This window comes from Symphalangus syndactylus, chromosome 11 (assembly GCF_028878055.3).
Source record: "Symphalangus syndactylus isolate Jambi chromosome 11, NHGRI_mSymSyn1-v2.1_pri, whole genome shotgun sequence".
In the NCBI taxonomy this organism is placed as follows: domain Eukaryota; kingdom Metazoa; phylum Chordata; class Mammalia; order Primates; family Hylobatidae; genus Symphalangus; species Symphalangus syndactylus.
Window position 1 is genome coordinate 62,028,854 of NC_072433.2, and position 12,136 is coordinate 62,040,989.

At 41.2% G+C, this 12,136-nt stretch overlaps 1 protein-coding gene across 2 annotated transcripts in view; it reads left to right on the forward strand.

The window, feature by feature from the left end:
* The first annotated feature begins 2,957 nt into the window (after positions 1-2,957).
* LOC129493209 (cyclin-Y-like protein 1B) overlaps positions 2,958-12,136 on the forward strand; it is a 29,478-nt gene continuing 20,299 nt past the window's right edge. Inside the window, exons 1-4 of one of the 2 annotated variants that reach the window (XM_063612087.1) lie at positions 2,958-4,442; positions 5,760-5,819; positions 6,696-6,791; positions 8,504-8,538. In XM_063612087.1, the coding sequence (XP_063468157.1) occupies positions 4,085-4,442; positions 5,760-5,819; positions 6,696-6,791; positions 8,504-8,538 (549 nt within the window). In that variant the 5' untranslated portion in view covers positions 2,958-4,084. The remainder of the gene's footprint in view (positions 4,443-5,759; positions 5,820-6,695; positions 6,792-8,503; positions 8,539-12,136) is intronic. The other variant, XM_055299096.2, reaches the window with a different exon arrangement.

The window sequence follows — 12,136 nt, forward strand, 5'->3', positions numbered from 1 at the left end:
CTTGTAACTGTGGTTGGTGGGGATGAAAGTCCTGGCTCCTTGCTTGATCTTCTCTGGTACTGCCCCAGTCAAGGTGTGGTACCTGGTTACATCCTTGAGGGAGCAAAAGTTTAGGTTTTTCTCTTGATCTTTGCTGGCATGGGTGAGATTTGGGCAGCTGTTTTATGCTGTGGTGTTTACCTGGAATAGAGCTATTATTATCTAAAAGTTTTCTGGTTTTCTAGGTTGCTTAGTCCTTTCATTAGAGCAGCTTTGTTTTAGGTGTATGTCTGTTGGTGTACTGGATTGCTGGCTTCTTCAGCTCCAAGTCTAGGGATTATGAAGCAAAAAGAAAGGAACTTAACCACTGTGTTGGTGTTGTTTCTTGGGTCCTGAGGTCCCTAGCTGGTCTGCCTTCTTCTCTCCACTTTTCTGTCTTATGCTTGTTTTATATATAATGCCCACGGTTTTTGGTCGTACCTAGCAGGAGGAATAGGGACATCTGCTCCATCATCCCAGGAGTGGCAGGCTCCTCAGTTACTTTTTAATTGACAAATTATCTGTACATTTTCATAACATATTTTGAATGTGACTTTCATTTGCTACATGACTGCTGATTTTAATTGTTCTCCTTTACAAATTTTATGTGATTCTCGATAGTTTGATATTTAATTTTAACTATCTTGCTGTAGATATTTTTAATGTAATTACCCCTAAACCTTTTTTTTACACACAACCCCAAACTGAAAATCTCTTAGAAGAAGGCCCAATTAGCACATTTTTAAAATCCTCTCTACAGAGAGTTAGATTGGTGTATACATATGGTTTGGGCGTATGTACAGGGTTAAGTAATCATAAATGTTTTCTCATGGAATACTACTGCTACTAGAAAATTAACTGAACATACATGCAGTAGATGTGTCATCAACGTGTTATAGCAACTCTTCTTCATCGATGCTGTTGTATATTAAATTACTCCCAAATGGTTGCTGAAATAACTATAGAGGTTTGAGTGAATTATTTTTGTTTCCCAGAGTGCCTTGCATAGCATTAGGAAAGAAATTCTTATTACTTTTATGTTTTTTGGTGCCATGAGGTGTGAGAGAATAGTGTCATGTTTGATCCTTCTGGTTACTCTGTTTGAATGACATTTGTACTGGCTGCTAATGTTAACGTGTGTGGTAGGGAAAGCCATTGTTTAACTCATAGAAATAATTTTTAATTTGGGTGGCGTATTTTAAAACTGGCACGTTTTGGAAAATGTGGGGTCTTGTTTCTATCCTCAAATTACAATATTTTACTAAATTCAAATACTTTTCCCCAACTAATTGAGTATCTGAGAGAATGGTCATTTTGAATAAGTGCATCTTTTGACAAAATTGTTAAATGACCTTTCTTTGGCAGAATCAGAAAACATTTATCTAGAATGAAAAAGTAGAACAAGAATTAACTGTTGGCACTTAGGAAAGTGTGTGTGTGTGTGTGTGTGGTTTTGAAAGTGATACATTGTCAACAACTTGCTAGAAATGGAACAAATGGAAATGTTGATTAAAAATGGCTGATAAAACTTATCTGTAAAATACTTTATCTTTGTGCTGTACATTTGTACTGTGTTAAAGGCTAAGAAGTAATTATAATAAGCTCTTCTAGTCTTGCCTTTTAAAAACTGATTGTCATTTTCTCAAACTGTGACTCATAGGGTGCCCGTATAGAAATCTACCCTGGGAGTCGGTGCACCCTGAGTGACAATGGGATCCACCACTGCAAGGAAGGGATCCTCATTAAGGTGAGCATTGGCCAAAACACCCACTTTTCAATGGATAGAATGGCTTCACCTACAAATTATGCTTTATTAAATTGTTGGGTTCTATTTTCTGGTTTTGAAAAACATGAACAGTGTACACCTTTTGATAATATCAGTAGTCAGTGATTGGAATCTCTTGTGATAATGCTTTGTTACCTATAGATCTGCAGAAATGACAGAGGAAAGCTGTGTCACTAAGGGCTCAAACTGGCTACAACATGGAACTAAGCATAGCTTTTCCCCTTTATTTTTAGAATAGTGTGAATACAGAAGATTTTTAAAGCAGGAAATGTTGAATATGACAGTTCCTAAAACATTTGTTTTCATTGCCACAGGACTTCTTAGATGAACATTGTGACATTCCCAAGATATCCATGGTGAATCATACAATACATAATAATGAAGGTTATGGTGCTGTCTCGGTGAAACCTACAGTCTTCTCTGACCTGCAAGAAAATGCTAACGATGGAACTGAAGGTATGTTATATTTAGTAATTTTTAATATAAAAACCAGACATAATTTATTTCAGCATTAAATGCTGATTAAGGATCTGAGTCTTCCTCTCTTCCTTCGAAAAGGTTGTTGGGATATGCTTGGGCATGGAGAGAGAGAAGGTTGATAAAGCCATAACATTATAGAATGTGAAAGAAACTTTCAAGGTCAACTAGTTCAACTGTCATTCAAAGTCTTGATGTTGTGGTTTCTGTGCAGTTCCCTTCTTATCATACTTAGCTTTCAATGAGGATGGATGTGTGATATCAACGGTGGCTGTGTCTGACAGAATAGCCTTTAGCCATTATCACATTTGCAGATTTCTGGGCAGCCATATTTCCAATGTTTACTTTCCATGGGTTAATGGAAGTTGTAAGCTGCTTCTTAAAAGTTTTAGGCTGGATGTGGTGGCTCCTGCCTGTAATCCCAGCACTTTGGGAGGCTGAGGTGGGAAGATCGCTTGGGCCTAGAAGTTTGAGACCAGCTAGAGCAACATAGCAAGACCTCATCTATAAAAAATTTTAGAAATTAGGAAGGCATGGTGGCACACATCTGTGGTTCCAGCTACTCAGGTGGTAGAAGTAGGAGGATTGCTTGAACCCACGAGTTAAAAGGCTGCAGTGAACTATGATTGCACCACTGCACTCCAGCTTGGGTGACAAAGTGAGGCCCTGTCTCTTAAAATAAAAAAAAAAAAATCACAGGCTGGGCATGGTGGCTCATGCCTGTAATCCCAGCACTTTGGGAGGCTGAGGCAGGAGAATCGCTTGAACCCAGGAGGTGGAGGTTATGGTGAGCCGAGATCGCGCTATTGCACTCCACCCTGGGCAACAAGAGCGACATTCCATCTAAAAAAAAAAAAAGCCATTAGGATCACATTTAAAATCTTATTATGTGGTGGTTTTCTCTCCTCCTTTCCCCTCCCCTCTGTTCTCTTCTATTCTCTTTTTTTTTTGAGACTTAGTCTTGCTTTGTCGCCCAGGCTGGAGTGCAGTGGTGTGATCTTGGCTCACCGCAATCTCCGCCTCCCGGGTTCAGGTGATTCTCCTGCCTCAGCTCCTGAGTAGCTGGAACTACATGTGCGTGCTGCCACACCCGGCTATTTTTTTTTTTTTTTTTTTTTTGTATTTTTAGTAGGGATGGGGTTTCAACATGTTAGCCAGGATGGTCTCGATCTCCTGACCTCATGACTCCCCTGCCTCGGCCTCCCAAAGTGTTAGGATTACAGATGTGAACCACCGCGCCTGACCTGGTTTTCTTTTACATAAGCCTCTTCCTTTGTTGAAACCAAAAGATCTTCCTCACAGTGGAGAATCCTGAAAGCTCCCAGCAGCCAGCAATGAATGAAAGGTGGGGGCAGGGCTGCCAACAGGGCGGGGCCTGGTGAGCCACGTGCCTAGGCTCCCACATCACAATGGGGGTGGGGCATGTGGAAGGGACTCTGGGCCTGATTGGTTCCTGGGAAGGAGGAGGGAGCTCTGCCGGTTGTCAGGGCAACCTCTTTCAGTTGGTGGGAAGCTGTGGAAGGAGGAGGAGCTCCCTCTGTGCTCTCTTCCCCGCAATTACAGCTTGTTGCATCTAGACCCATTCTAAATAAACCAAGCAGGTTCCCAAGTGACCCTTTCAGACAAGTCAGCTGAGAGGAGGCATCTGAGGCGAGGTGCAGGCTGCTAGTGGGGTGCAGCCCCCTTGCCAGGGGCTGGCCCTGCCAGCGTACCTTTGCTGGGAAGAGGTCGAGGAAGTGCTGAGCTCTGCAGACTTGGAAGCAAGGGAGGGCCAAAGCTGCTGGAGAGGAGCCGAGCTACCACATGGGGAACACACTGAGCGGTTGCTTGTGCACCAACGCCAGCCCCAAGCGGGGCCAGCACAGGAGGTCTGGGGAGCTGTCCTGCAGCACCGACATCTATGAGGCAGCGTCAAGCAAAGGTGCAGGCCAAGGCAGAGAGGAGTGGAGCCGCCACAGAGGGAACATGCTGCTCCCTAATGCCAGACCCAAGCAAAGACAGAGCAGGGTGCGGCGGGCGGAACCACTCTGCAGCTATAACATCACGGAGGTGGAGGTGGCAGTAGCACCACACCCCACTGCTGTGGAGCCTGCCCCGACGGATTTCGGAGCCCAAGAGGGCCATGACCTGCAGCACATCAGCGACCAGGAGATGCCCAAATGTAAGGAGGTGGCTGATACTGTTTTCCCTCAGGCGTGCCTCTGGCCGCCACTGACCCAAGGTCCCCCGTAGAGGCATCCACAGCCTTGGGTTCCTCCCTGCTGCCCCTAGCCAGCTTTCCTAGGCCCAGGGACCGGACCAGGCAGGAGGACTGGCCTTGCTTCGTGCCTGCCTGCCCCCACCCTTCATTCTTTTTCCCTGCAGCATCTGGTGGTTTCTCTCCTCCTCCCTACCCCAGTGCCCAGTTTGGGCCCCTTTCTCATCTCCTCAGGCTGGCCAAAAACTAAGTTTTCAAAATAGAAAATGTACGCTACAGATTTCATTCCTATAGTGGAAGTGTCTTACAGCTCTTCTGTTTAAACTTTGGTTGGCCTCTTAATTTATTTAAACGTTAGAATAATTAAGCTTCATGATGAATGTGCCTTTGTAACTGGAAAGTACTGTACTCTTGGAATATTCAAAAATCATGAATGAACAAAGATAGTATGCGAATGAGTTGTACCTTTATACACAAAGCATGCAAGTACTTGTGAAAGTTTTTCCTTGTTTGGTGGTGTAAGGTAAGCCTCTGAGTGGTGTTACACACTAGGTAGTAGATGGGCAGTGTTGGATGAGAGCCCAAAATAGACTCTTTATATCATTCTTTAGGATTTATAACACATTTTCATGTATGTCTCATGTGTCACCCTGTCTCTACAAAAAAAAAAAAGGTTAAAACTTAACCAGCTATGGTGGCTTGCACCTATAGTCTCAGTTGCAAGAGGATCACTTGAGCCCAGGAGTTTGAGGCTTCAGTGAGCTATGCTGGCTCCATGGCACCACTGCACCACTCCAGTCCGGGCAACAGAGTGAGACCCTGTCTCTTTACTAAACTGTTTTTTGCCTAAAACAGCTCTTTGTTTTTATATATTTGATATATGGAGCCAGTGTCTGACACTAATTGACCATAGCAGCACTTGCTGCTTGAGACTTTCCCTGAAATGTGCTGAAATAGCAGCATAGAGGAGGGTGGTTCTATTTGATAAGTAGAAGGAGGAGGGCATGTATATGATTCATCTACAAGTTGCATCAGTTTATTTAGGTGCAAGTTTTAAAAAGAAGTCCCAGACACAGCCTGGTTTTATTCCACATACGTGGAGAACATCTGTGATTTTTGCATTCTTCAGCAGAATTGGGACATTGTGGCCTTTATTTTCTTTACATTTATTGCTAAAAACTTTTCTCAAGACTGTTAAGAGTGATTAAAATGGATGTGTAGCTTTAAAAAGAATCTTTTCTACTCATCTAAATTATTACATTTTTCCTTCTTCCTCTACAGATTTTGCCTCTGACCATCCAAGGGAAAGCACACTCTTCCTGAGAAAATATCAAATGAGTAGTAAGACAATATGGTTTCTTCCTCCAAGCAAAAAACTACAAACTTTCTGTTTTGCGTATTACAGAACATATTTAGAGGAACTCATATTAGTTAAAAATGTTTCAACTTTTCATACATTTACTTGTCTTATTTTAATGTGTGACATAATTTCCTTTAGTTGTCACTGTTCATGGAAACATGCAGACTTTGTGTTTACACAACTGGTGACATTGTTATCAATGCAATTAATTGGCCACATGATTTAATGTAGTAGTCATGGACTTATGCCTTTTTCTTCATACGTCTTTGCCATTTTTCCCTTGCTCCAAAGAGTCAATTTTAATGATGAGTGATAGGATTTAGGCTACAGCATGGATTTCACTTGAACAAATCAAAAGAATCCATTGTTCTAGATTGGATCTGTGATTTTGGCCTCCTTTTTACACAATGCTGTAACCACATGAGCCTATCACATCCATGTTCATGCTACTCAGAACTTACTCATTCAAATGTAATGGAAATGTAAATATGGCCTGTGCCGTTTTCCAGGTTAGCCTTAGTGTGTGAAACTAGTGTAAATTTTCCACATCCTGCTTGTTTAAGGATGAGAATTAAAACTGTAGGAGTTTTCTGTACTCCTGCTTATTTTTTGTAACATTCTGCTAAATCTTATTTTCAAAAAAAGCCATACACCATGTTTTTTAGTTATTTTCAACAGCAAGAATACTATATATATATATATATAATAACATCTGAAGTAACTATATATATATAAAATAACATCTGAAGTAACGCAGCACAATAAAAAATGGGTTTCTCCCCTGCGTTTTCATAGTTTGTGTGGACTTTGCCTGTCTTGAGCTGGTAACTTCTGGTTAGGATTGTTGTATTTCTCAGTTTCTTCCAGAACCATGGGCTCCTCACACATAGAGTGCATGGAAGTGGAAGAAAACCTACCCCATGTCCTCGTCTCTTCAGCAGTGAGAAATGTGTGTCAGTGAGACCAGTTCAACTTCAAAGGAGGAGGCATTGTGGAGAACAAAGTGTGGCCCAAGTCCCCCTCGTAGCTTTTATGTTTTGGACCTGTGTTAGAACAAAATGATTTTGTGTGCTGAGGATACCATGTTCAATTAGGTTAGAGGCTCATTTTAACATTTGAGTTTAAGAGAGGCTACTTTTTAGTTGTGTAAAGACCCAGTTGTTTTTTCAGTAACGTATTAGTAGATGACCGATAAGTCCTTTGGGATGCTTGCAGGGATTCTAGTGCATCTAGAGATTGGCTCCTGGCCAGAAATTGGTTCTTAGAGCTGTCAGCTATTAGATCCTGGTAATGAAAGTAAGCTATGTGTAAATGTAGAATCAGAAAACACTACTGCCTAGGGGTTCAGATATACAATAGGTAAATTTTTTATTAGCTAAATTTCTCATCTGTCCTGTATTTTGGCATTTCTATGAAGGAATACCTGAGACTGGGTAATTTATAAAGAAAAGAGGCTGTATTGACTCGCGGTTCTACAGGCTGTACAGTAAGTGTGGTGCTGCCTCTGCTTCTGGCAAGGGCTTCAAGAACCTAATAATCATAGTGGAAGGTGAAGTCATCTCTCACATGGTGCGAGAAGGAGCAAGAGAGAGTGAGAGGTGCCTCCTGCTTTTAAACAAGCAGGTCAGGCCAGGTGTGGTGGCTCATGTCCCTAACTCCAGCACTTTGGGAGACTGAGGCAGGCAAATCACTTGAGGCCAGAGTCTGAGACCCGCCTTGGCCAACATAATGAGACCCTGTCTCTACAAAAAATTTAAAAATTAGCCAGGTGTGATGGTGCGTGCTTGCAGCCCCAGCTACTCCGCAGGCTTAGGTGGGAGGATCAGTTGAGCCTAGGAGGTCAAGATTACAGTGAACCATAATCACGGCACTGTACTGCAGCCTGGGCATCAGAGTGAGACCCCATCTCAGAACAACAACAACAACAACAACAAAAAGCCAAGAAGATTATGCATGAACTCAGAGCAGGAGCTCACTCATTACCAGGGGGATGGTGCTAAGCCATTCATGAGGGATCTGCCCCTGTGATCCAAACACTTCCCCAGCTCCAACACTGGGCACTACATTTCAACATGAGATTTGCAGGGCACACACTTGGCTAATTTGTTTTGCCTTTCCTTTTGTACATGGGGATTCTTTCATATTTGTGTAATAAAATATCTGTTAGGTCAAAAAGTAAAACTATATTTTTAGATTTTACGAGATTCATCATGACAGATTATTTAAATTATAAATTCTGTTGGTAAGAATTTTTTTTTTTTTTGAGACGGAGTCTTGCTGTGTCACCCAGGCTGGAGTGCAGTGGCACGATCTCGGCTCACTGCAAGCTCCGCCTCCCGGGTTCAGGCCATTCTCCTGCCTTAGCCTCCCGAGGAGCTGGGACTACAGGCGCCCGCCAACACGCCCGGCTAATTTTTTGTATTTTTAGTAGAGACAGGGTTTCACCGTGTTAGCCAGGATGGTCTCGATCTCCTGACCTCGTGATCCGCCCGCCTCGGCCTCCCAAAGTGCTGGGATTACAGGCTTGAGCCACCGCGCCCGGCCGGTAAGAATTTTTAAAAACGGAATTTTATCTCATTTTATATAGTGATAATCAGATGATCAGCAACTACTTTTATTCTATGGTATTTATACCGGAATTGATTAGTTATTTTTTCATTCTTAGTGCAAGAAGAGAGGAGGAGCTCTCACCTATATTATGTAAGTAAGCTTTTGAAAAGTTAAGAAATTAATTGTTTGAATTAAAAGTCTATCTGTCATGATTCTTTAAATATTTAACAGGGAGCCAGTGCTGTCAGCATGATCCTTTTTTGATGGAATTTCTAAATTCTATTTTCCTAAGTATCGGATTTATGCAGGAAAGTCTTTAGCTTACTGTGCCCATTTTTAAGGGTGTCTGACATTTAAGTTACACAATTTGGTTGTGATATAAATATCTGCCTTAAATATTTAATCTTTTGTATTCAAATAAAATTAAAAATAGCTAAGTCCACTTTCTTCAACACTTTCTGCTGACTTCCTGTCATAGCAGGTGAAAGCGTAGCTTCCTCACTCCACTGTGACCTTATTTCTCTCTCTGTTTCTTCCACCTGTAACACATTTTTAATTAAGTCACTAATTGATATTTACATGATTATGGGTATGCACATATTATTCACTGCTGAGTCATATAGTATTCTGACTGTGCCTCCTCCTTGTACATCCTTCATTTTTTCTCTTAAATATTTCTGAAATCTGAACACTTCTGTACTTCTACCAGATAACCTCCCCTTTTCCTAGCCTGTGATAGCTCATAAAGCCAAATGCGACCATTACCTCCCAGCTGGCCTCTTTGTTTTCATATCCTTCATTATTTTGTGTATGGAATTAATTTTCTATGTTCCTTTGCCTCTTTTTTGACAGCTATTCTTCCCCAAGTGTTGTAACATTTGTCACATGCCTAACAAAAATAATATTTTATCTACTAAGACATATGTTGCATGTTTTTTCTTGGAGCAACTTTCCTTGGCCTTTGGTTATCCTCCTCCAGGATAGATTATGTTTCCCTAGGCTGTCCTGGGCCTGTTTTCCTGGGAGCCCTCTCTGAACTCTTCTGTGCCCACTCATGTTGGATCCCTGACTCCTAGACTGTGCATTGCCCTCTGCCTTGTGTTACTCCCCAGTGGTGCTGGAGCACAGTTTCCGAGGAAAGGCTCATGGACACATATGCATAGAGATCTAGCCTCTCTCAAAACCCCTCCTTTGTCATAGAGTATAAAATTCTAGAGTGAAAACTAAATTTCATGGCTCTGAAGACATTTCTCTATTGTGTTTTCATTATACTGTTCTTGAAATTATTGCCTATGTGTGATGCATCATATGTAACCATTTTTTACATTTCTTGAGCTTTTTAGGATCTTCTCTATTCCTGGGATTCTGAAATTGTACAATACAGCTTCGTGGGGACCTTTTATTTTATTGCGGCCATTAAGCCTGCAGACTATCTCTTTTAGAGAATTTTCTTATTTTCTCTGTTTTATTATTATTTTAGTATTCTTATGATTCAGATGTTGGGCCTCTTAGACCGATATTTCTGCATTGATCTTTAATTTCTTCCCCTCCTATTTTCCAGTTTGTCTTTTGTTCTGCTTCTTAGAGATTCTTTGACTTTCTGTGCTAATCCTTCTATTGAATTTTTTTTATCTCCTTAAGTGTATTTTAAGATTTTTTTTTTTTTAAAGTTTTGCTCCTGAATTTTTACTAGTCCCAAGACTTCCTTTTTCCTGTTGTTTTGATCTCTCTTTGAAGGCTTCTCTCCGATGTGTGGTTGTCTTAGGGTTTTTCTATTTGGAAGCAGGACCTTTGTTCACTAAGGGGTCTCATTGTGGGGATTTGGAGGTCAAGCCAGCTTTTCTTTTGGGGGACATCAGTGTATTATATGAGGGTATGAGGGTATTTTCTTTACAATGGTTCAGTTCTCTTCCAAGAAGGGTCTCCCAGTGTTCTGCCTGGGCAGTGCAAGCATGGCTGCTGGCTTTCTAGAAGCAGGGTTGAGAAGGAAGCTGGAGTTTCCCTTTGTGTGTGCAATTTAATCCCATTTCTTAGGTTTCAGCCCTAGTAGCTCTGAGCCCAGAAACCCTCAGGTATAATATATCCAGAGAATGCGCATACAGATTCCTTATAAGATGGGAGGGGAGGTGGCCTTGGGGCTCTAAGCACAGCTTTACAGTTGACCTTGCTGGCTTCTGTTGTATATTTCACCCTACCTTCCCAGGTACCCTGTGCTTCTGATTTTGGAGCCTGGGTTGGGTTCTTCAAAACAAAGAAGATTGCTTGTTTCTGTCCAAGTCACTCCCTGTCAGCTCCAAAGTTGTGCTTCCATGGCGGTTGCCGCTCCTCTATCTGCTTTTCACCTTGCAGCATTGACTCAGGATCATCCGCCATCAATCCTGTCTCCTGGTCCTGTGTATAACGTTTTATTTTATGACTAATACTAATGAGATTTCAGAAGGAAGAGAAAATAAATTTCTGGTCAATCCATCATACTTAATCCAAATTTAGAACCCATATGTAAGTGTAAATCTAAGTTTAAATTCAACATAATTATGACATTAATTCAGACAATTTCTATTTATACCTCCAATAAGCATATTACACTTTTCCACTCAGGCCTTTGTGTAAGAATTCTATTCAAACTCCATACATGCCATGTGGTCCCATTGCTGTGCAACATAGATGGAGCTGTTTTTGTTAGTGGACAAAGTGTTAGAAATTTTTAAGTTAGCTGAAAGTCATTAATTATCTAAAAAATATCTGAAACATGTCTTGTAAAAAAATGGGGAGAAAAAAGTGATCTTGAGAGTTGAGCATGGTAACTCACACCTGTGTCCCAGCACTTTGAGAGGCTGAGGCATGCAGATTACTTGAGGCCTGGAGTTCGAGACCAGCCTGGCCAAAATTAGCCTGGCCAAAATTAGCCTGGCATGGTGGTGCTCACTTGTATTTCCAGCTACACAGGAGGCTGAGGCGGGAGAATTGGTTGAACTTGGGAGGCGGAGGTTGCAGTGAGCTGAGTTCAGGCCACTGCACTCCAGGGTGGGAAACAGAGCAAGACTTCCAAAAAAAAAAAAAAAAAAAAACCACAGACCAATATATGTTCCTTATATGAAATTTTAAATAGAACAAAATGGGGACAGCTATCACCTAAAGCTATACCAACTAGTCTATGTTTTCGTGCATCTTTTTTCTGTTCTTTTTAGTCTCATATATGGATTTTTCCTCAGAAACAACTTTTGTTATGGCGTAGTATTATGCTGTATTACCCCTAATAGTAGTGACCTTAAGGGATACCTTCTTTGACTTTGAATGAAAGTATCTCAATGAGTCCATTTTCATTTTTCATGCTATATTTGTTTTTTGAGGCAATAATAGTATGTACATTGACACACATACACTGTTAATGTAAAGTATATACATTAATAGAATAGCTTAAGAGACATAAGAGTTTAGATAGAGTTAAAACATTTCTGCCTTGAAGGAGAATTTGGTCCTTCAAATAGTAATATTATTCAAAACCATCTGGGATTTTTGTTAAGTAGTAAGTGAATTTATAGTAAAAGGCATCTGAAACAAGCCAAAGGTTGTTAAGAAAGTATGGATATTTCTGATTATTGGTTACAGGCAATTTTTAAATACTGTGTACTTTTATAAACTACCATTGGATCTTCTCCCTACCCTGTCTTTCACGTACTTGTGGGAGACCCTGATGGAAGAGTGTGATAACATGATGTAGACAAGCATATCCCAATAGGAGGAAGGA